The sequence below is a fragment of the Kryptolebias marmoratus genome, linkage group LG12 (genome assembly GCF_001649575.2).
Source record: "Kryptolebias marmoratus isolate JLee-2015 linkage group LG12, ASM164957v2, whole genome shotgun sequence".
In the NCBI taxonomy this organism is placed as follows: Eukaryota; Metazoa; Chordata; class Actinopteri; order Cyprinodontiformes; family Rivulidae; genus Kryptolebias; species Kryptolebias marmoratus.
The window spans coordinates 7,578,303-7,602,338 of record NC_051441.1 but is presented as its reverse complement, the minus strand read 5'-3'; the positions used below and the strand labels follow the sequence as shown (position 1 = coordinate 7,602,338).

The window sequence follows — 24,036 nt, the reverse complement described above, 5'->3', positions numbered from 1 at the left end:
TAAATACATAATGAATCAATGATTGAACATGAACAATATTTTTTTTGTATTCTTTTTCTAGTTATTTATTCATGTTTTCTTGTTATTTGTAATGTTTAACAAATGGTTTTAGAAACTATTATATTGTCATACATTACATATCCCAATATATTTATTTAAACTACAGACTAAAATGTATAAAAATAATTTAATTGTAACAAAAAGAAAACTCTTCGGTCTTCTCCCCTCTGGTGGTCAAAAAGAAATACTGCAGGGCTACATCAGCTCGGAACCAACAAGCGTTTGTGAAACACGGACCTATTAGTGTGTTACACTGTGAAAGTACCATGTGGAAGGACCTGAGGCATCTTTGAAATTTCTATTTTACATTAGCCGTTAAATACGTTTTGCTAAAACAATGAAAATAACTTTTGTTTTCAGTTTAAATATACTTTCATAAAGTTTATTGTGAGTTCTTTCTTAAAGACATTTTTCGGGCTTACAACGAGTTAAAGAATGGGAAAATCAAAGGTGAGTGCGCCCCATGTTAGCTAACGGCTAACCAACGAAAACGTAGGCGAAAATGTGAAATACTGTATTGTTTGGTCATGATACCTTATCCCAGGTGATGCATATGCTGCCGAACAATAGTCAATACTGTTGTAGACAGTAAAGTTAGGATTGCTTCAACCTGAGATTCCCAAAAGTTAGCCACTGTAGCTAAGTTTATGTTGAGCTTAGCATCATTAATAAGTCTGTTAAACGGAGATAATGGTTGTGTTTTGTTTAAATTAGACCAAAAATCAGAAGAAAGCCCGAGCAGAGGCCAACCATGTTGCAGAGGAGGCCTACAGATCTGTTCCCCACTCCTTCGTGTTTCACCGGGGTCTGGTTGGGAAGAACGTGGGTCAGCTCGTCATGGACATGCGGGCAGTCATGAAGCCGTACACCGCAGAGTCTCTGAAGGTCCGTCCGTCCGTCAGGCTTTCTGTAGCTTCTGGAACATACTGAGTTGCTTTAAAAAAAAAAATACAGGTTTGACATGTGAAATTATTTAGTTCCTGTAGATAGCCTGATAAGTGTACTTTTTGAATCTTGAGATATTTAAGCATACATCTTGTGGAACATAGTCACCCACTAATCATCACTGTGTTTGTTTGTTTGTTTGTTTTCACCCAGATTCGGAAAAAGAATGTCCTTAAAGATTTTGTGTCAGTAGCAGGACCACTGGGGGTGACCCACTTTATCATCTTCGGCAAAACTCCCAATAGTGTCAACATGGTGGGATCTTTAACTAAAAAAAGACTCATTTATATACATTGTGTGTTAAGTTCATACTATTTTCATTCCAACAATCTGTTTCTTGTTTATCCAGAGAGTTGCTCGACTTCCTAAAGGGCCCATGCTTTATTTCAAAGTCCTTAAGGTAAGAAATTTAACACCACCAGCAAAGCTTGTTTAAAAACTGATGGGTTCATGTGATGAAATTTAAATATTTGATTGTTAAGTGATGTTTTTTAAAGTAAACGCACTGATGCTCCCAAGCCACCATTATCAGCCTTAATTTATTTTTTTTCACCACTTTTTATAAAGACTTTTTTGTTTTGTTTTCCCAGTATTCTCTTATCAAAGATGTGATCTCGACTCTGAAGAAGCACAGGATGCACGAGCAGCAGTTCATACATCATCCACTTCTCATCCTCAGTAACTTTGGAATGGATGGCATGCATGTCAAACTGATGGCCACCATGTTCCAACACATGTTTCCTTCAATAAATGTGCAAAAGGCATGTTCAGAAAAGCTTATATTTTTGTCACATTGTTAGTCAAGATGAAAAACCTTGCAGACATGATGAAAGTATAGTCTTCTGAGTTAGTGTGAAGATTTTGCACAAGTAAACGCTTTCTGATATCTTGGTTAACTGGTTAAGCACAGTGACGGCTGTCTTTTCTGAGGTATACTGAGACTTTTTGTTTGTTTTTCAGGTTAATCTCAACAGCATCAAGAGGTGTGTGCTGCTTCATTTCAACCCAGAGACCCAGGAAATACAGTTTCGACATTAGTAAGTGAGCGATTTTCAGATTTTCTTCGCAGTATGCTTCCCTGAACTAGGATGTGAACCTGCTTTGTGTTGTAAACTGAATGAAAATTAAGTTGTATTACATTTTGGTGTAGATCTTAAGTTTTAGAAACTTCGTTGTATGGAGTAGTGGGTCCAGATGATGACAGACTCTGACTTGATTGTTTCATGATGTACGTCCAAAGTAAACGCATCGATGGGCCATTTCACACTGACTCTGTGTTGTTGTTTGTTTGCTCTCTGTCAGAATTACTAAAGTGATTGTGTGTCTAACCTGCAGCAGCCTGAAGGTTGTTCCTGTCGGGATGAGCCGAGGAGTAAAGAAGCTGATGCAGGAGAAGTTGCCTGATATGAACAGGTTCGAGGACATCAGTGAGCTGCTGATGAAGTAAGGTTCAGGTGGTGCAGCCTGGGGACAAAAAGGATAAATAGATATTTTAAAGTTACACATTGCAAATTATGAATTTAAACATAAAAAAGGTTATTCTGAGCTATAATAAATGATACAGTCTGTAATAGTTTACTCAAGTAGTTTGCCAGATTTATTAAATGCATTTTTACTCACTTGGCTGTTTTCGTAGCTGGGTAAACAAATCCACATGGTAGTTTGCATCCAGTCACTAATTAACTGATCTTCATGAGTTTGCAATGAGTACCTTTTGATTTGTAGCCATTTTCTCTTTTTTTTAATTAAATGTGTTCTTAACCTCTCAGGGGAGCAAATCTTTCAGAAAGTGAAGCTGAACAAGATGGAGAAGACAACATAACTGAACTTCCACAGGTCTACTCTGGAAGAGGCAACATGGCGTCCCAGCAGAGCGCTGTCCGTTTGACCGAAGTGCGTGAGCAGGCGGGGTTCTATATTTACTGCATCAGGGCCTTTTGGGTGTCAGCTAAATGTGTTTATTCTGTTGTCCTCAGATTGGTCCTCGTATGACTCTGCAGCTGATAAAGATTCAGGAGGGGATGGGTGAAGGGAACATTCTTTACCACTCCATGAGTGAGTACATGGCATTTCTAACTTATTTCTGCTTGATGTTCAGGTGTACATGATGACAGAAGCTGTGTGACTTGTATGATTTCTCTCTAAAAGTAAACGCTTACTGATTCATCTGGAGTTTTTTTTAGTTTTATGCACACCTGACACAAACTGTTCTTCAGCTGGAATATTTTTATGTGTGTTGCCTACAGTATCCAAGACGGAGGAAGAAATACAGGAGATCTTAAAAAGAAAAGAGTCCCAGATGAAAGAAAAAGGGGAACGCCAAAAACAACAGGAGCAGAATATTGCTAAGAAGAAAGAGAGGCGAGAAGAGCACAAGTAATTTAGGCTTGGAATAACTAGTTTTCTTGTTTGTGTTTCTCTTAATGTGTAAACATTTAAAGTTTTTATTTTCTTCTGTCAGGAAAAAGAGCCTGGAAGGCATAAAGAGAAAACAAGCTGAAGCTGAAGAGGACAGTGAGGTGGAAGACCCGGGGAATCAGGACGATAAAGCTGCTGATGTTGAATCTGATGATGATGTGGAGTACTACAGGCAGGCTGTGGGGGAAGAGCCAGATGAAGGTGAGCATAAAACATGCACTGTAAACCCTAAAGTTGTATTTAGTTACATTTACCTAAAATGTTTTATGTGCAGACATGTTCCCGGGTGCCAAGAAGAGACGACGCTCAGAAAAGTCGAATAAACCTGTAAAGAAGAGGAGGTTGTCTCCTGCCACATCCTCAAAAGAAACGATTTCCAAATCGCCAAAAAGAAAAAGCGCAGGAGGACAGAACAGAGACAAAATGGGAAAAGACCGACATGGAAAAGAGTGGAAGAAATCTAAGGAGGGGGAGAAAACTTTTGGAAAGAAAAAATTTCCCCCGGGAAAAGTATTTGGCTTTAAGAAAGGCGGGGAGAGGGAGAATAAATTTGGTGGGAAAAAGTTTGGTGACAAGAAAAACAAAGACAAGTCATTCCGATCTACAGGCCAGAAAAACAAGTCTGGTATCAAGAAGAAAAGTGCAGGAAGAAATCAAGGCTTCACACAGAAGAAAGGAAAGAGATGAGCTCAGCATTTTCTCTCTTACCTGGACTTTGGGTGCTGTACCTGGTTCAACCAGCAGATGGCAGCACGTTTTGGCTCACATTAACCTGCTGGAGGATGTGAGACAATTTATAAGACTAAAATACATTAAAAAGATACTAAATTGTGTTGTCAGCATTTGTTTTTGACTTTGGGACAGAAGTAAACATTTTTATAAGTAAGCTCTGCAGCACTGAAGTTCCTTAAATCTGTGCCATTTAAAGTCAAATGTTTGCAAATATTTTAATTTTATTTCATTTTTGAGCCATAAATAAATGTAATGGTGGCAAGTTGTCATTAATTTGTGTTTATTTATTTTATTTTTTTCTCTTTTTATTCAGAATCTGGTGTTTGAAACACAACTAGAAAGTTGAGAGTATCCTGTTGTGTTAGTCTGGTTCTGATAAAAAATGTTTCCATTTCAAAACAAACTTGATCATTTGTTTACTGATTGTTGCCCTCGTGAACATCTCTATAAAGATCTGAAGAGGAGCATTAGTTGCTTAGTAAAAAGGTAAGTGGTAAAAATAAAGATAAGAGTGGTGGAGATGATAGCCTTGTTGTACACAGTTAAGGACTTTTTGGTAAATTATTTTTGTCCCATGTTTTAGAGGGGGAACCGATTATTTCAGACGGCTGAAATATTTGGTTCCCCCTGGTAACTTTTGCAAAAAAAGAACAAATGTCTCCAAATTCACAGGACTTGTTGTCCATGATGNCGTAGCACGGCTAAACAGCTATGTCTAACGGTCGGTGCTACCCGTCAAAAACTGCTACCGTCATGTTTACAAACCGAAAACTACAGTGGTTCATGTTAATGTTAAATATCATCGGATACTAAAGTGGGAGCTTAGGAGTTATGCTTAGCATCGCATTGGAACAATTTATATTCACGACAAAAACCTTTCTAAAACCACAAAAATCACTTCCTTCATCAGAATATCCGACCTGTTAAATATAAGCGGGTAGCACAAATAGATCTATGCATTAAAAGCAGCAAGTGTCTGAAAAACATTACAACTTACATACAAAAACTTACAAAAGCACAAAATACTTCAAAAACACTCCACAGAAATAAATTTTACTTGTCTGATTTTTTTATGTACAGATATGCATCTTTTAATGGTTTAAAATAAAAAAAATAAAATGAGAAAAATCTACTTATTTCCATGCAGTGTCCAGAAAGAGGTGTTGTTCAGCTTGTAGGGCACCACAACTGCTTCCACCCACCTCCACCATCATCATCATCATATGAAATTACTTTTTGTCACAACAAAAAATAGTGGCTGGTAAAATATTTGAGTGGCTGGTAAAATAATTTTAATTTCCACCCCTGCTTACAATACTGCACGTCAGCTGAGAGGACCTGATGAGAGCAGAGCGATGTTTTGAGAATTTCACATTTCATTAGAGACAAAATTTCTTTTTATTTTTGTTCTATGATTCTGTAGAAAGTGTTTACAGTAATTACTGTTTAATCACATTTGTATACAAATGAAACAGGATGAAACTGATGGCTGCGGCTGTCAGAATGTCTGTAATACTAATTTGTAACAAAAAGGGTGTTTTCATGCTTTTTCATTGAAGCAACCTCTTATTTTTAGTCAGGAAGTGGCCATAATGAGCCACTGACTTTAGCTTTCCTTATTTTGATCTTGATGCTATTTACACTTCTTATTGTTAATAAAAATATCCAAATGTAGGCTTTTTTTTACCCAGATTATTACAAAATTGAGAATTCTGGGCAGTAGCTGCATTTGTAACTTTTCAGGTATTTTCTACTCTCATTTTTTGTTTTTTTCTCTTTTCTTATCGTGCCTAACCCTCTCAAACACAGCATTAAAAAACGAACAACAGCAAAAAAAATAAAAAAAAATAGCACAATGTGTCCTTTCTAAGAAATAGTTTTTTGTGTATGATTTCTGCCAAGAAAACAAAGTTCTGTTTATTGCATAATTTGCAGATGCATGCTACTGACGTCATGACAGTTTTCCTGCTGAAGATTGCAACATGCGTAGGGGCATGAGGAAGTGGCTTCTGTGTTTGAGTCCTCGACATCTCAGCACACCAGAACGTCTGCCTTTAGGTAAGATGAAGATCTGGTTTTTATTTTTATTTCCATGACCAGTAAATTCTTGTATTTTATACTATATATAAATTAAGCTATTAGAAAATACTGATGCTTTCTGCAGCTCTCTTTTTATCTAACAACAACACTAACAGTTTTAGTTCCTGGCAACTCCTTTCATTGCAAAAACGTAGAAAATATCCAATATTCCTCTTCAACTTTGTTTTGTGGCTTTGGCAAAAAAATATTTATCTTTCTTATAATGCTTAAACTTATTTGCAGTGCTTTGAAAACTAAATTTTTAATACTACAACTTTGGCAAAGTTGAAAATCACTAGTAACTGGTATTACATTGAAAAGGGACAAATTTGTACATTCATTGTCAAACCACGAAAGTGAAGTTTTGCGAACCAATCCCCCCCCCCCCACTTTATATTAGTTGTAAATAACTTTGGAAATAATAGTTTAAACCCAGGAACAAGACAAAAGGGAAATGTGTTACCCAGTGTAATAATCTGTGCTTTAAGCTGTCAAAATTGTTGCCACCAATTAAATGGTTTAATTTTAATTGTTAACCTATTTATAGTCGTTTCAGTGTATATTTTCTGTTTCAGCAGCTGCTCAGGAACAAAACTTTGAGCTGAAAGCAGAATGGCAGACAACTTCTCGGCCTGTGAGAAGTTTCAGACTGGCGCGCTGCCAGCCGTGTACGGCGTGGAGTTTGCGGTGGCCTTGGCAGGAAACCTGTTTGCTCTGTGGCTCCTGCTCACCAAAGAACAAAGAAATTGGCACATCGGCGTTGTGCTGTCCTGTAACCTGGCAGTCAGTGACCTGCTCTATGTCCTCACCCTGCCTCTGCTGATTGCCTACTACTCACTCGGGAAGCACTGGCTGTTCGGTGAAGCTGCGTGTAAAATCGAGAAGTTCCTCTTCACGTGCAACCTGTACGTGAGCATCTTCTTCATCATGGCCATAAGCGTGAACAGATGCGTGGCCCTCGTCTGGCCCTTCTTCGCTCGCTGCCACATGGAGCCCGCTCATGCCAAAGTCATCAGCATGATCATATGGGTCATTGTTGGGGTCATCTCCTCCCCTATGTTGAAATTCGCCTCCATTTGTCACCATGATTACAACAACAAGACTCTGTGTGTGTCCTTCTGTTACCATCCTAAGAATGATGCAATGTCTTTCTTGATTTACAGGTATTTTCTCGCTGTGTTTGGGTGCCTTGTTCCCTTTTTGGTGACTTTCACTTCTTATTGTATGGTGATTCGGGTGGTGTGGCCAAACGCCAACATAACAACACTTGAAAAACGCAAGGTTGTCTTGTTAGTGTTAACAGCGATTGTCCTGTATGCTGTCTCCTTTGTGCCCTATCATGTCTCTCAAATCGCTCACTTTCATAGGAGAATCTACAATTACAGTCAGGCCTGTTGGGTCTACAACATGTATCAAGTGTCCAAGGGGCTGGCAACGCTGAACATGTGCATCCATCCCATCCTCTACATGGCTGTGTTCGACAGCATTAGAGTAGCATGTTGTGGAAACAGCAAAGAGGACAAATTTCAAGCAGCCGTAAGGAAGTAGAACTCCTGCGTGGTGGTTTTTGTGTAAAGTAGCTACATCCTTTTTTCTGAATCTAAAAAAAAAGCAAACAAATAAGCTAATATTACTCTGCAAAGAACTCCTGCACACTTCTTGTTTTTATAGCTGCCAGACGTTGCTGTTCTGTACTGACAACCTTTGAACAAATCTGTCTGTCTGTAACATGTTTACAACCTGACTCGCATCAGGAAAACCAGACATAAGAATTTGTTTGTTTGTTTGTTTTGTATGTATTTTTACTTCTTATATTTTGCCTTTCTTAACCATGCCTATTACGGACCAAAATATATTCTACCCTGGCACTAAAAAGCATCCTCTGTTTTGTTTGGCATTGAAATTTTACACAAGATCCTAACCTTGTTGCTCAGCTGCACACCAAATGTGTATGTTATGTTTTCTAACATGTCCTTTTATATTTAGATTAGAAACACAAGATCCACTTTTTACCACTGAAGTGATGTTGAGATTTTTCAAAGTAGCAATGTTGATTTGCACCAGTCACAGCAAACCTATCTCTACCTCCCTCTCCCTGTCTTTTAATTGGACAATTTTTAAAGACAAAAGTAAGGTGCTGTCAAATAAAGGGCTCATGGATTTTTAAAAAATAAAATTTATAATCATTATTAATTATTAATAAACCAAGTTACCACCACAGTGTAACTATTTCTACAATTTATACTAAAAGCGAAGACAATTAGCGCTTAAAAATAAAACTCTTATTTTGAAATAAAAATTTTGACACAAGTCGTACTTTTATTGCGAAGTTTAAGTCCCGGAAGTGCGTCGCTTGCTTCTTCTTCGCGCTGCCCGGTCCTCCTGAAGCTAGGCTAACCGAGAGGATGCCGTCGATTGAATACGACGAGTAAGTGTCGATAGAAAACTTCGATCATTTCTGTTTGTGTTGAGTGCATCTTACTGTTGTAATAATGAACCTGCGTGTCTACCTTCCAGCTCCAAGCCCAGCTGGGCTGACCAGGTGGAGGAGGAAGTAGATGAAGGTAAACAGCATTTTAGCTTTGCTAGCTCTTAGTTTGGTGGGGAAGGAGGCCGGCTTCCACTTCCACGTGGTTAAACGGTCCTAACGCCTCGCTAAAATGTACCAGTTTCTTAATGTTAACGAGCAACTTTTCATTAATGTGTCACCGTTTAGAATGACTAAAATAGACGAGTGTCTTTAAGAGAACATGTTCTGATAGTCGGACTGTGGCCCTCTGATAGTGACGTAGGCAGCGCTTCACGTTAAAACCGCTAACTGAAGAAAGCTGCTTCAACAAGATAATTATGTTGAGATAAACTTTACTATTTAAAAGTTGTCACTTATGTTCTGGATAAAATTAGAGCAGGAGATTTAAAAATAATAGATCTCGAAATATCCTGGTGGACAATAAACATATTAAATCACCATGTACATTTATATATTTATTAGATAAATCAATACAAACCATGTTTAAATAATTTTCAGAAGTTTGTAGTTGAATTTCCCTGCTGTTGTCAATGATGTTTTCATTTTTTAAAATAAGTTTTTGTTTTTACAGGCACATTACCATCTCCAAAAGAGACCATTAAAGGGAACATAAAAACAGTCACAGAATATAAAATAGATGAGGATGGTAAAAAGTTCAAGGTATGGATTTTGCAAGGTTATGTTATAGGACTGGAGTTAGTTGAATTGTGGGGTATATAACTGGATTTAATGAACGAAAACAGTCTTTTAGAGAATGTTTTGTGCTACAGCATTCATGTATACAGCAAAAAAGTTGTTTTGTGTAGTTAGGTCATAAATTTCTGTTAACATAGCAGATCCAATGCTGCTTTTTGTTATTTGGTGTATTCCAAAAGCAAACAAGTTTGTCTTCTGAATTACAAATTACAAATCTTTGTTGTTTAGATTGTTCGGACCTTCAAGATTGAGACGAGGAAAGCCTCAAAAGCTGTTGCCAGAAGAAAGGTTTGTGTTGTCACTGAATTAAGTTAAAGCAGCAATGACTCATTTAAAAAAAAAACAACATTAAATAAAGTTAGATGTCCTGTAATGTTTTTCGCTCTTGTTGCAGAACTGGAAGAAGTTTGGCAACTCTGAGTTCGACCCCCCAGGCCCTAATGTTGCAACCACCACCGTCAGCGATGACGTCTTCATGACTTTCATCTCCAGCAAAGAGGTGAGAATGTTGTCTGCATCTGTTCTTCCCTTCTTCTCTGTTGATCCACTTAGCACAAGAACTCCAGAAATTTGCATCACTCAAAAACAAGCTTGTTGTGTTGATTCTTATTACTATTTGTAAATGAGCATATGATCCAATGCATGCAACTGCAAGATTGTCTTAAATTTGACTTTTTTTGTGTGTAGATTGTGCCTCAGTAACTCATCTAATTGTTTTTTTTTTTTTCAGGACCTGAATGCTCAAGATCAGGATGAGGATCCCATGAATAAACTTAAAGGGCAGAAGATTGTGTCCTGTCGTATTTGCAAGGGCGACCATTGGACAACCCGCTGTCCCTACAAGGACACGCTGGGCCCCATGCAGAAGGAGCTGGCTGAGCAGCTTGGGCTTTCCACTGGAGACAAGGACAAGCCTGCTGGCTCCGGTATCATCACCGACAACTATATTCAGACCGTTGGACAGTTTGTACTCGTTTCTTGCTTAAGCTGTAATGATTAACGTTGCTTGCTCTTCCCCTTCTTTTCCTAGCTGAACCAGAGCCTGTACAACCTGCACAAAGCAAGACGGGGAAGTATATTCCTCCGAGCCTGAGAGATGGAGGCACGCGAAGAGGGGAGTCCATGCAGCCTAACCGCAGAGGTGAGTGTGTTTGTGTAGGCACCAAATCTGCATGGCTGGTTTTTATTTCATTCACTGTGCAGCATTACGAGTATTGCTTAGGTGCGATAATTTACCTTTTATACTAACAGCTGATGACAATGCTACCATCCGAGTGACCAACCTGTCTGAAGACACCCGTGAGACAGACTTGCAGGAGCTTTTCAGACCTTTTGGGTCTATCTCAAGGATCTATCTGGCGAAGGACAAGAACACGGGACAGTCAAAGGTTAGCACTCACCTTACCAAGACCTGCTGAGAGTTATTAAAGCTAGTGTAGCTGTGATGTGAAGTTTTTACTTAATTGATATGACCTTCTCAGCTACTTTTAACGAAATGTGTCAATATTTACCGTCTTTCAAGAGTAGACATGTTGACAATGTCCAGAAAGGTCTTGGTCTCATTCGCTGTCTTGTCCTGCAGGGATTTGCCTTCATCAGTTTCCACCGTCGGGAGGACGCAGCCAGGGCCATCGCAGGAGTGTCAGGATTTGGATATGATCATCTTATTCTCAATGTTGAATGGGCCAAGTAAGTTAGTCGTCTTTGTTGTCAGTTACGTGACCAATATGTTAATCTTTTTCTAACATATCATTACTTCTCTTTACAGACCCTCAAACAACTGAGGAATTCATCAAAATATTTCCAGGAAGATGCCAGATTTTATTGTGATAAAATGTGGTTACCTAAATAAAGATGATAAATTCACCATTTCTGTTATTGACTCTTCAGGCTTTGTCGTCGACTGAAAGGTAGTTTTGATATGACATGTACAATACTTAGTACTCTCCAAGCCTCCCTCACTCACTGATCAGCAGGTTGGGGCCAACTTGGGGTTCAGTGTTGGCATGCAGGGTGCAGAAGACTGGATTGAAGCAGGAGACTTCCTCTGAAGCTACAGCTGCTGATTCGGAAAAACCTTTCGTAAAATGAACTGATATGGGATCAGATTTGAAAGACTTACTATATAATTTCACCCCAGATTATCTGCAGTGCTGCAGTTTTTAAAAGCTGTCTGTGAAACTACAACTAAATGTATTTTAGGTAATCAGTTGACTTTGCATATTTAATTTTCAAGTAGGAGATGCTGCAATACATGAGTTTAAATGTTTGAATTTAGGCTATTTCCAAGTTTAATAAGATTGCAAATACAATTTCATAAGATCTTTATTTGAAACTTTACATATAAAACTACATAAAATTTGTTCCACATTAAACATTTAAACACCATGATTAAAAGCAGTTAAAACGCAACATGGAATGTTTACTTCATGGAACACAGTGGCCACTTAGTGACAGCTGACAGCCAATGTATAAAAAAAAAAAAAAAAAAAAAAACCCTCAAACATCAGGATTTGTAGAACTGATTCTTGCTGGGTCAGGAAAGGGTCTAATCAGAGACTTCCATCTTTTCCTGTTTAATGTTCTCTGCAGAGACAACAACACAGTTAGATCAAACCACTTCAGGGATAAATTTCATTTAGAAACACGGACAAAGAAGATGAAGCACCTGCTGCTTGCTCTTCCTTCATCCTCTCCAGGACACACTTCTTTAGCTCCAGCCCGATGGCTCTGGAGAGCGGAGGAGGAACAGCATTTCCAACCTGAGAAACGGAATAAAGTTATATTTGATGAAATAAATCAAAAGCCAGGCTGCTTGTTTCACCGAAAGGTTTTTGATGCGCTACATTTTACCTGTCTGTGTTTGTCCAGGATGTTTCCAAAGAAGCGGTAGGTGTCAGGGAATCCCTGAGAGCGAGCGCACTCCCTCACACTGACCACCCTGTGCTGCTCGGGGTGCAGAACACGGCCCTGCAAGTCACAGGGAAAGACAGATCATCAGAAGATTGCTGCCATGTTAAAATTGTTTAAGTAAAAAAAAAAAAAAAAACAGTTAAAACAAGTTATTTATGGCCAACAAGAATACCAAACATTTCTCCTGATTGTACAGCTGAATGTGAGATGTTAAATGGTGATTCTAAAATAGAAGCTCATCATTTTCAGCTTTAGCAGCTGGTGTACCTGTTTTCCCATGGGCTCAGGGTTGGTGACAGTTGTGCTGAAGAAGCCGTCCCACTCCAGTCTGCCATACAGTCCAGCCCAGTGATTGTGGCGGTTCCCGGTGTGGGGCAGACACCAGGGAATCAGGGTGTTAAACTGCCTGTCTGCAGAGTCGCACGGCTTCCCTAAAATGATGCACCAAACATAAGACACGTGTCCGACCCGTAGCCCTGCCACTTCCAGCCATCGTCAATTAGAGCAGCCGTGCGTACCTCCTGCACAAGTGCAGACACCTCTGAGTGCTCCAGTGCCGCTGCGTCCATTCTTTTTATCGTGATGGGTGTAGCGCAGTTTCTTCGTCATGTTGCCGTCTTTCATCCGAACCTCGATGTTGGGGAGGTCTCTCCAGTCAGAGCCTGGAGCCAGAGGGATGTGACGCATTCTGGCCTCAACCAGAGCACTCATGTCCTGAGAACAAACCAAGGTTTTTAATTTTTTTATCTCGTGAACCACTGGACACATTTTAATGAAACTGTCAGGAAACAATCTGAAGCTGAACCCCAATCAACATTAGCCAACACAAAAATGGCTGCAACTGTTAATTTTACAGATACAGAGATAAATATTTGATGCAATAATAGCTGATTATTATTCACAACATCTCACAATCTTGTGAATAATCCAGGCCTGTAATAAGTGAAGAACTGCAGCTCACCTTGCAGATATGGTCTCTCAGGATCGGCTGATACTGTGTGCCTCTGATCTGCCTCTGGAACCAAGACTGAGGCTCCCCGTTGTAGGAAATCTCCAAAGCTGCCGCTCCGTTGCGAATTTCTGGCAGATCCGACATGGTGTCCCTCACTGTGATGGTTCTGTAGATCCCACCATTACCTCTGTGGAAGGACACAAAATTCACTCAGTTGCAGTGAAGCTGATGCATTTTGTGCGAGGCGGTGACATTTTGGAAACCGCTAAAATGGCGTTGCGTAGGCCGAGGAAGAAATTACCGTGTGACGTTACTGACGTATTTCTTTTCATCCACCACGACGCTCAGCTGGCAAGCTCTGGGCGCGAACACGTGGAGAGGTTCGGGAAAGCGGGGCAGCTTCTCGCCCGGAGCAGCAGCCAGGACGATGGCCCTGCGGCGGGTCTGAGCGACGCCGTACTGACCGGCCTGATGGGTAAAGCAGAGCACCTCAGCAATCTGGGCTTCATCAGAACAGTTTCACAGAAAACCAGGTCCAGGCTCACCTGCAGGACTCCAAATGTACACTGGTAACCCATTCGCACAAGGCAGCGTAAAGTCAGCTTCAGGACCATGGAGTTCTTGAATGAAACAAAGTTCCTCACGTTCTCGAGCAGGAAAAACTTTGGTCTGTAGTAGTCACAGTAACTGCAGGGAAGAAGACGTGCCATTTAAACAGCGAACGCAAACCGTAAGAGGAAAATGACCAACATCTGCTCTGAGGGGCAAGAAAACACCCACCTCAGATAAGAGACCACAAGAGAGTTCTTGAATTTGGAATAAGTGCGAGAATTGAAGCGGTTCATCCCACTGAAACCCTGACAGGGAGGTCCGCCGCACAGCATCTCCACATCTCCCTTCTGCGGCAGCTTCTGGCCAAGAGAGTTGGTCTTCTCTCCCGACATGACCAACTTCAGCAAGACGTTACAGTCCTCTGTGAACACGGTGGTGCCGGGATTGTTGAGCCTGAAGGCCTGGGCTGCAGGTTCCCACATCTCTATAGCCCAGAGAGTCTCAGAGATACCTGAAAACAACAGGTGGTTGTCTTTTAAACAACTGCTTCTGTGCATTTGGAAATATACTGTGATGAAAGAAGTATTTACCCGCCTGGTGGAAGCCTTCAGAAAGCCCACCACAGCCAGAGAACACATCAAGAGTGCGATATTTGGACACTTTGGGTGGTTCTATGTGAGAGTCTTGAGGTTCCTGCACAGCCTTGCCTTTGCCTTTTCCTGATAAGAGCAACAATCACATTTTTGAGTGTCAAGATCCAATCGTAAGAATTACTTTTCTGCATAAAGCAATTTATAAACTGACCTTTTCCTTTGCCCTTTCCTTTTCCTTTATGGACACAGGAGCGAGCATGATTTGGAGGATCTTCAAAGCTCTTTGATTTGGCATTGTATGCCTGCGAGGGAGAAAAGGGCACAAAAAATTTAAAATACTGATGTTTTATTCAAGCTAAGAACATAAAGTTGATTCAGTTTGAAACAACCTCATGTTGACAACAAACTGTCATGCTGAATGCATTTTATGGGTTTATTTTTCTGAATGGGGCCGCCCTGAGCACAATTTCTCAGCATTTTCTGGTGACTACATGTTACTGTTTAAGTTATTTGTTTTGTATTAATAAACAACATATGGTTATTTCCGTTGCAAGGTTACAACAGACAAGTTTTATCATTGATTGTACCTCCAGGAAATAGAAGCGGTCTGGTCCACCACTGGAGTAGTCCTGGATGGATTCATTCAGGTCCTCTGCATACTCCACCTGACAGCAGCCGAGTACGTCCGACAAGCAGACGGCCACTTCTTCATCGCTCCAGTAGAGCTGATTGACGTCTGTATGGTAACTGGCTTTGACACCTTTGTGAGTGTTCTCCGGCCTGGTTGAAGGCACAAGATTTGATCAACTGAGATCTCTTTACATTAAGAAGCTAAAATCCTAGAGCACTAATCAATGTAACCGTTGTACCTGTAGAACTTGTAGAGTCTCAGTTTGACCTCTGTGGTGTCAGGCTTCCCGTTGCTCCGTCGGAGACAGTAGATCTCCTTGATGCGCCCGATACGGAATGGCTGCGGAGCATCCAGGTTCGAGCCCTTAATGTAGTCTGATGACTTCCTGTAATACTCGGGGTACAGATCTTCATCCACGTCCTCCTTCCTGTGGGAGCGTTTCACTGGACTGGCTGGCTTCACACTGACAACCAAAAACAAGCAGTAAATCTCAGGTTTGTTTTACTTTTAGGGCTTCGTTTCATATCCAAGTCCCAGTAAAATACAAAGAATAAATATTAGCGTGCATGTTTGACAGTTTTATATCACCATATTCAGCATCTCACATGATCTATCAGCAGGTGCTAAGGAATAATGTTTGGTAGTTGGACTATAAAAGACAGGTTGAGACTTAGAAGTTTAGCAAATTTAACCAAATTAATAAAAAACTGGACCATTATTTGACTTGGCAAACATTTCTAGAAGCCCCATAAGGCTGACCATGTGGCCATTCCCAGATGTTTCAGTCTCGGTGCAGCACTTGGAGAACTTTGTTAAATTTAGCCGAACTCCTTGTTACTACAGCCCTGTTTTTGACACTGCATAAGTCTCAGAGAAACTTTCTCTCACCTGAAATGAAAAGCACCAGGGGGCATGTAGACACTGTCTCCCACCCTGAACTGTTGCCCCCTGAAGCAGGCCGAAGTATAAAACACTTTGGTGTCGCCATCTTCGTTGTCCAGGGGTTCAAATGGTTGAGGTAATTCCTGATCCTCTCTCTCTTTAGTACGAGCACAGCTGCCGCAGAACCTAAAAGAAAAAAATAAAACAAATTTGAGTTAAACGAGAACACGAGTCGAACACTTTTCCACAAAGGGAGAAAAAAAGCCCACAAGCAGTAAAATAAAACGGTGCGTACCTGAACTTGCATTCTTCGGTTGGACAGGTCTTAGGGGGAGTCTCAAAACGAGCAAAGTCGAGATCATACCAGAACTGATAGAAGAAACTCTTCCCATCGTCCTCGATCACTTTGACGTCAACATCCACCCCACCCTAAAACACAAAACGTCACTAAAAGAAAAGCTCAAAACAAACCGGCTTTCCTCGTCTGTGAAGCGACAAACTTGCCTCCATGCACCAGTTGTTAGACGGAGGCTTGTACGTGATGTTCACTTTTCCTTGGACATAAGTGAGCAGCATGTCCTCACAGTCATCCACGATGACGATCTCCAGCGGGTCAGAGGACTCTCCGAGCACCGTGTGAATCCCGCGAAGGAACCAGTGGGCATGAAACATCTTCCCGTTGTTGTCTTCCCACAGTGAAGTGATCCTGAGAAAGAAAACCTTGTTAGACATGATGCACATGGATTCACCTCTGGATATGAAATAATGTTATTGTTACCTTGCCAAATACAGCGGTATGGATGGATCGTCTGATGAAACTGAGACACAGTCTCCAACTTCCAGCACTTCATCATTCACAGAGACCTTCTTATAGTACTGCTTCCTTCCCACAGTCTAAGAATTAGAGATAAATACAAACTTATATAAAGTACATGAAAACAAATCTGCTGCTCAGACACCAAAAAAGAAGATGATGTACCTGAATGGACTCTCCGATCCATGCAAGCTTGGATTGGGTCTGCTTCTTCCTCTTGGCATTGAGAACCTTTTTAGGCTTCTCTTCTTGAACATCTTCCTCCTCGATATTCTCATCATCTTCAGCCTCCTTCACAGCAAGGTTTGGGCATCTGAAAACAAGGATGTATTTACTGGTTAGAAAAAAACGTAAATGTCTGAAATCAAATCATCTTAAAAAAAAAAAAAGACTGCAGACACGCTCACCTCCTTTGCTTACAAGCCTGCTTGTTTCTGCCGCTTCCTCCAAACTTGATCATGTCTTTGCAGGCTGCACATTTGCCACAATCAGGAGATTGGCAGACCTAGACATTCAGCATCAGTAAGTAAAAACAAGTCCGACAGTCATTTAGACAGAAGGTGTTTGATAATTTACTCACTTCACACACTCCGCAGCGCTGTCTTTTGAGTCCAGCCTCTTTGTCAATCTGTTCTATCTGATCAGCAAAGAAGGCATCAAAGATCTGATAGACCAGCTGTGTCGTGGTTGCCTTCGTCGGTCCCTTACTGTCCTTCTCTATCTTAGTCGGGTGACGGATAGCTTGTCTTCTGGCAGCTCGCCTGTCAACAGAATAAAGTTTGTTTTCAGACGGGAGACTCCCTTTGCTCGGGACAAATGAACCCGATCAGACATGGAGCGATGGCATCGTGAAGCCGCTGGCCGTCAACACACCACAGCGTCAAGGCCATGCAACGTGACAAGCACACAAAGCAGTCAGGATGAAGAATGCAATTTGCGATAAAGTAACAGGCAAAAAGGTTCTTCCTAAAAAATAGGAAAACAACCTGGCCTGCAGTGAGGAAAAAAAGAAATACAAAGGATCAATTTGACCTAAATAAGAGTAACTTACATTTTCACTTGTACAGATAAAGCCCAATGTTTGATGCTTTTGTGTTAAAGTTATAAATTTTAACAAGTACTGGAACAAAGAAAACAGGAATTTTGCTCATTTGAGCAGTCTTCTTATTTTTTTGTGACACTGGCATTATTAATTTCACTCCAAAATTATTTCTAAATCTACCAGACTAGTCTACAAATTCACCACAAGCTACTAAATGGGCTTGTGTTTGGATCCACTACGAGCACCGAGTCACACTCCCCAATGTTGGAAATCACCAGATTTGAACAAAGCCAGCACGATAAACTGCAATGTAAGGCCAAAGCATATTAAAATGCTTTAAATAATATTGTAGTATGGACATTGGTACAGTGGCCATTTTGCCTAGAAGTTCGGAAATGCTTCACACTAACACACCAACAGACAAGCTAAGGATGAAATTACATCAAGTCCGACCTACCAGTACAGCAGCATGCTGCGTTAGGAAATGTTAAAGGCATGTTAGACATCAAGGAGACAGGAGTATAAATGATGAAAGTAAAAAATATACTTGATAAATTCAATAAATAAAACAAACTCACAAACTAAAGCAAAGGCACTTAAATAATAAAGTAGCTGGTGATTTTATTCCCTTTAAGGCTCTGGAACCAAAGATTTGACTTCTCGCTCATAATGTTTAATGATAAGTTCTGTCTGGCCGTACCTTTTCCCCAGGGTGACTCCTGCGAGTTTGATCAGATCCCTCATGCAGGGAGTGACGATGATCGGCTGCTCATCCGAGTCACCGGCCTCGTCGTAACTCTCCACCTGCTCCACCACAAACTGGGCGTGACGCAGCAGCGTGTCTTCAGTGAAGCAGTTGAAGTTCAGTCCTGCAGGAGGGACAGTTGTCTGTGGGCAGCAAGAAGAGTTCATTAGCACCGGGCTGCAGTACGGAAACCGCCTTGAACCGGTTCATCTCTTCACAGAATCAAAGCCGCCGCAAACAATTTCCTCAAAAGTTACAGCAAATGACTTCTAGAAGAAAGCAGACACTATTTTTTCATGCAAACAACATGACAATAAACACCTCAATCTTGTTGAGAAGGTCCTCATACGAGGCGTCAGGATTTTTCTGGAGGAACTCCACCACGATCTTGCTCATGTAGATTTTCTCCTGCATCAGTGCAAAGATGGGAGCGTACTCCTCACTGGGCTGCATCAAGATGTAGTCGGCAAAAGCTGGATGAAGAAGAGTAGACAATATCAGAATGCCGCATATAAAAAAATGAAAAGAAAACAACTAGAGTAGAATTAAATTTGTGCAGAGCTTACATGTTGTGAAACCAATTAAAGCCTTTTCTCCTCCATCAAAACCAGTGATCCACCAGGCGTTGATTGGGCCGAGCTTTTTGGCAAAAACGCCACCTAAACAGATAAAAAACAAATAAACCTTGAAGTGAAAAAAAAGGTGACATACAAGCATCATGAAGTTTGTTTTGGCATGAAAGTTGCCGTACCCTCCAAGCACGGGTTGTCATCATAAATGGGTTTAACGACGCAGCTGAAGTAAAGCTCCACGTTCTTCTCAATCAGCCCGTTGTCAAACGGACAAAGATGGCCATGCTTGTCATACACACTGCAAGACGCAAGAAAACACTGCTAGCCTCAAAACAATGCAAGGATTTGAAAGTCGAAAAAATCCATTTTTTATTCACAGTAAACATTTGAAATGTTGAAACTAAGAAACGGGAGCATCTTCAAAATCTTCTTCAACTTCTTAAAAAAAAAAAAGGAACAATTTCTTAGCTTAAACACTTGATATTTTATCAATGTTCCATGCTGAGTAAAATATGAGTTTAGACAATTATTGCATTCGGTTTTTATTTCCATTTTATCGAACTTGTTCAGAATTGGAGTTGCAGAAGGAACAAGTCTGCTCCATCAATCAAAGTCAAGAGTCACCCAAACACCAACAGATAACGCACCTGAAGTTTGTGATCCTGTGCTGTGGCAGATTGTCGTAGCTTTCGAATCCGTCCTCGTTTGAGTCAAACAGAGACAGACGCTCATCTGTCAACATCTCTGGCTCGTCAAGCTAAATATGCAAAGAATAATTTAAAAAAGAAGAAGATGTGTAGCGACTCGAAACAGTACTACTTATAATAGTGGAAGTCTCACCGCATTATCAGGATCTCCTTGAAAGAACTTCAGGTCGGAGTCATCCAAGTACTGTCTGCAGTCTGGACATTTTGGGGGTGGAGTCTGCCGGAAGAAAAAACAAAAAACAACCACTGACTCACTCATGTCAGCATAAATGTTAACAGATATGCTGAATGAACCCCTTCATCACCTTTGCAGTAGACACGGGCTTAACGGTTTCAGTCTTTAACTCCTCAGGAGCAGGTCTGTAGAAAAAGAACAAGCAGTTGTAAAAAAGTGCATCCACTCAAAGATCATCGGTTTTCCAAGGGCTAATTACTTACTTTTCATCTGAATCCACTTTGAGGCGCTTCTCCTCACGAGACTGCAACAAATGCTTAATGTTATTAATCTTCCATACCCCATAAAGATATTTACACAAATCTGACAGATAAAATGTCACCTCGTCCTTGTCGTCGTCGTCTTCTTTCTTCAGTTCATCTGTTCCGTTGACGGCTTCTTCATTCAACTCATCAGACTTGCGTTTTTGACTGCAAAGCAGATTTCAGATTACAGCCATTTGCTTTATTTTTATTAATTATTTTTTTGATATGGTGCAGACAGTAAAACTAATACTTACACTTTGGAGAACATTGCCAAGATGGTTGGCTGCTTCCCATTGTTTCTTGTGACCCTGGAACTGGCTGGCGACTCTAAAAAAAGCAAAAAGAAACCCACTGTAACCCACTGATTCCTTAAAGAACATTAAAAAACAGCTCATGTTTGCTAAACACAAGTCAAGTGTCAGACTCACTCTTTGTGTCCGTGCTTCCCTTGCTTCTGCGCCCACCCTTCCCTCTGGAAGCAGGTGGTGACTTGACTGCTGCTGCCGCTTCCTCTTCCTGCGTGTCCATGGCAACATCGCCATCCTCATCCTCTTTGTCTTTATGGGAGCCGTTAGTGAAGCCGTTTGCCTTTCCGTTCTGCTCCGCACCATCAACATGAGAGCCATTTTCCAGATGAAGTTCTTTACCCAGCAAGGCTTTCACTTTAGAGATGTACACCTCCTAAAGAAAGTACAAAGGATACAAGACGTGTCGCAGGAGATTCTACTAGACGCTGAGTGCTGGGGGTTAATAACTGCACAGATAAGACTCGCTAACCTTTGAGATCTCCGACTTTTTCATTTTTTCTTCAAGGGTGGTCAGCTGGTCCTGAGCATCATCATGCAGGAAGTCCTGCACCAACTTCAGCTTCTCCTTCACTTGGTCCTACAATGAAACGTGAGAGTTTTAGTTAAGCAACATAACAGCTCAAACTTAAAAAAACTAAAATAAAATTTACCCTCAGAGGTTGATACAAAAATACAATTAATTTAAAATACATGGATTCACTACAGTGTCTTGTTGACAGACACCAGTGCAGTAAAATTAATTAGATTACTATAAAACGTCAGTTAATCCCTGAAAATGTTTTGACATATAACTATACTAAATAAAAAATAAATTAATTTTGTCTGTTGCATTAGTATCTAACATCATGAGCCACTGGATGAACTTTAAAAAAAACCCCAGAAAGTAACCACTGGTTGGATCATGGCTGCAGCAGCTAATCAATCGGCTCTACCAAAATAACAACACCCATAACTCAGTCAATTTTACAAATACTGAGCTAAAATTTGGTGTGGTAGTAGCTGAGAGTCGTTCTCAACCCATACCTTGAGTGCCATCTTGCATTATTATGTGAGATGGCACATATCAGTTTACAAGACATAACCAAAAAGGCTACAACTCTGTCCACACGGTGAGCAACATGCATTGCTTTGAGGAATATTAGGCCTTTTATTTAGTTTCTGTTATATTTTCAATCAGAAAAATAACCAGGTGTGATAACAGAGAATCCTGATTAGTTCCTGCCTCTTTTACACTGATTTTTAACCTGCTAATGAACATGTTAAGTTTCTTATACATTGCCTGTATGGTGAACTTGCAATGTTAGTAGATGGTTGGCTTTTATTTCCTGCGGTTTTTGAGCAGCTGAGTAGCAGCAGGTTTTCACCGACAGTCATGTGCAAACTCCACTCACCTCCTCTGAAGATCCATCCTCATCCAGCTTCTCCAACCTATAAACAAAACACACAGCGGGCTTATAGAGACGTCAAGCCTGCGAGGAGCACATTGATCGATTGCTAAACCGTAGCAGAGCATTTACTGTCAGAGCCAGCGGCAACCAGAGCCGTAGGAAACTTCCTGAGTGGCGGCAAATCTCCCACACTCGCTCCATCGAATGTCAGGCTAACGACGTTAGCAAGTAAATGGTGATTTGGAAGCAAATTAATAAGTGGCAACAAGCTAACGCTAGCTGTAGCTGCTAGTTCGAAAACAAGGTGAACTTGTGGTCGTGTCCACTCCAGCAAAGGAAAGCCGTGCAGCGCATTTTAAGTAAGACATTCTGAACGGTGCTGTTCGGGCTCATTATGACAATATTAGCATTACTAACCTTTTCCTGACGTCGTCTGGCAGAGACTGGGACGTTCTGGATGGCATCTCAAACAGCTACTTAAAAGCGTAGGACACGAGCGACAAAAACTGCTTTTAAAAACTGCTAAAAGACCGCTGTAGGCCGCCGTCATTCACCACAGCACGGATACACGGTGACTGGCAGGGCTGTGATGCTTCTTGAAGGGGATGCTACAAGCAGTTCGGGCGCGCAGGCCGTCTTTTCGCGCGGAAACCCGGGTGTTGTGGACTGTACCACTTCCGACATCCGCGGGTGAAACATCGTCTGTGATAAAAAATCGCAAATTCCATTCTAAATATACGATTGCTGTTATCAAACGCAATCTCACGTTATATATTCAATTTATATGCACAATTAAAGCTATGAGTTTGTTATAGTTTCACATTTATACGTTTTGTGAGAATAAACAGCTGACTGGATCCACCCCTTTAGTTTCACACTTGTTGAAGTCCACTGACCAGGCGGAAGCAATATGAATGTTTTTTTTAATTAGGTATAGCTGCAAATCGTCTCTACAATTAACATGTCAAACCTCTGTTCATTTAAATACAACTATCTTATATATTAAACTGTTTAAATATGAGCAGCTTAGTTGTTTTGTGGAGGTGACAGCTGTGAGAAACCAAGTAACGCGTTTAATTTAATGTAAGATTCAGATTCTAGCTAGGTAATGTTAGCTGTCTGCCATATTCTTATGTGCACCTACACATAAAAGTAGTTTATAGTTTGAACAGTATTTGGATTTTCTTTATACTGTTTAAAATTATTTGGCGAAAACGTCCTTCAAATAGGGCCGGCTATTTGCTTCGTTACCACTAGGTGGCAGTGTGTCATTACAGATTTTTGTTTTGTTTTTACGATTGCTTAGATACAATTTTGAAAACAGCCCTTTTATTTCCAAAACACTTCACGCAATTAGCACAACAACATGGAAACCCCCAGATTTCATGGCAAAATGAAACACTTTTATTCATACACTGATTAATAAAAGCTCGTCGCATCAGTATAAGGCTCATGGTATGTGTTTGCACACCTGGTTGAATTTCAATGTGAATATTTAGACTCTTTGTTTTAATGGTCTGTTATAAAGACAATTTCCTTCTATTTCTTTAGTCAAATTTATAAAAAGTACATTTGATAACAGATTGATAGACACAAACAGCTACAAAATAGTAGTTTTGCACTGATACGGTGAATCCCCAAAGAGCTATTAGCTGAAAATTTAGCAGACATGATCAACCGAAGGACGCTGCATGTCTCAGGTCCTGTGTCAGGTCTTTTCTGGAAATGGAATCTGCTGACATTTAGTTTTATATGAAAATTCTTCTTTTTTATATGATGAGTTTGCAGAGTTTTTCTGTTATGTGTTAAATGGTTTGTGCATGTAACCTCACTTACAGGTTTCTGAATCCAGTGCAAATTTCTGCAGAGTGCTGGAAGGGCTTGGCAGACTTCCCAACAGCGGAGCCTCCTGGGACTTCTTCAGCCAGCGTTCCCACCCAGGAATTCTGGATGTCTGACAGGAAACAGACCAACTCTCCCAAGGCCAGGATAGGGCA

General features: G+C 40.6%; 4 protein-coding genes across 7 annotated transcripts; 3 read left to right on the top strand and 1 right to left on the bottom strand.

Annotated features, from left to right (window-relative positions):
* The first annotated feature begins 298 nt into the window (after positions 1-298).
* On the top strand, positions 299-4,428 carry ppan (peter pan homolog). Of its 2 annotated transcripts, none has more exons than XM_025008867.2 (12): positions 299-510; positions 775-945; positions 1,159-1,260; positions 1,355-1,405; positions 1,596-1,766; positions 1,966-2,042; positions 2,341-2,448; positions 2,775-2,898; positions 2,982-3,060; positions 3,252-3,366; positions 3,467-3,624; positions 3,698-4,428. In XM_025008867.2, exons 1-12 carry the CDS (start codon positions 496-498, stop codon positions 4,108-4,110), a joined length of 1,584 nt encoding a protein of 527 aa, XP_024864635.1. In that variant the 5' UTR covers positions 299-495; the 3' UTR covers positions 4,111-4,428. The 2 variants fall into 2 exon arrangements, with proteins under 2 accessions (XP_024864635.1, XP_024864634.1); XM_025008866.2 differs by having other exon boundaries at positions 301-510; positions 3,252-3,381.
* A 1,701-nt stretch (positions 4,429-6,129) lies between these two features.
* On the top strand, positions 6,130-8,109 carry p2ry11 (purinergic receptor P2Y11). 2 transcript variants are annotated; one of them, XM_025008868.2, is made up of 2 exons: positions 6,130-6,213; positions 6,813-8,109. In XM_025008868.2, exon 2 carries the CDS (start codon positions 6,847-6,849, stop codon positions 7,780-7,782), a length of 936 nt encoding a protein of 311 aa, XP_024864636.1. In that variant the 5' UTR covers positions 6,130-6,213; positions 6,813-6,846; the 3' UTR covers positions 7,783-8,109. The 2 variants fall into 2 exon arrangements, with proteins under 2 accessions (XP_024864636.1, XP_024864637.1); XM_025008869.2 differs by having other exon boundaries at positions 6,142-6,213; positions 6,810-8,109.
* Positions 8,110-8,549: 440 nt separating this feature from the next.
* eif3g (eukaryotic translation initiation factor 3, subunit G) lies at positions 8,550-11,333 on the top strand. The gene is made up of 10 exons (XM_017429301.3): positions 8,550-8,662; positions 8,752-8,798; positions 9,336-9,424; positions 9,689-9,748; positions 9,855-9,959; positions 10,191-10,386; positions 10,491-10,601; positions 10,712-10,848; positions 11,043-11,149; positions 11,229-11,333. Exons 1-10 carry the CDS (start codon positions 8,640-8,642, stop codon positions 11,242-11,244), a joined length of 891 nt encoding a protein of 296 aa, XP_017284790.1. The 5' UTR covers positions 8,550-8,639; the 3' UTR covers positions 11,245-11,333.
* Positions 11,334-11,767: 434 nt separating this feature from the next.
* dnmt1 (DNA (cytosine-5-)-methyltransferase 1) lies at positions 11,768-23,992 on the bottom strand. Of its 2 annotated transcripts, none has more exons than XM_037978493.1 (34): positions 23,876-23,992; positions 22,043-22,079; positions 21,121-21,228; positions 20,772-21,024; positions 20,598-20,670; positions 20,421-20,508; positions 20,302-20,342; positions 20,169-20,223; positions 19,997-20,080; positions 19,804-19,913; positions 19,336-19,454; positions 19,151-19,243; positions 18,906-19,057; positions 18,540-18,727; positions 17,378-17,558; positions 17,205-17,302; positions 16,963-17,110; positions 16,762-16,877; positions 16,488-16,689; positions 16,279-16,412; positions 15,990-16,169; positions 15,340-15,564; positions 15,058-15,250; positions 14,682-14,772; positions 14,468-14,596; positions 14,106-14,388; positions 13,871-14,012; positions 13,627-13,793; positions 13,335-13,512; positions 12,892-13,087; positions 12,641-12,804; positions 12,314-12,430; positions 12,129-12,222; positions 11,768-12,046 (listed from the first exon to the last, which is right to left on the bottom strand). In XM_037978493.1, exons 3-34 carry the CDS (start codon positions 21,142-21,144, stop codon positions 12,009-12,011), a joined length of 4,356 nt encoding a protein of 1,451 aa, XP_037834421.1. In that variant the 5' UTR covers positions 21,145-21,228; positions 22,043-22,079; positions 23,876-23,992; the 3' UTR covers positions 11,768-12,008.
* Positions 23,993-24,036: the final 44 nt, after the last annotated feature.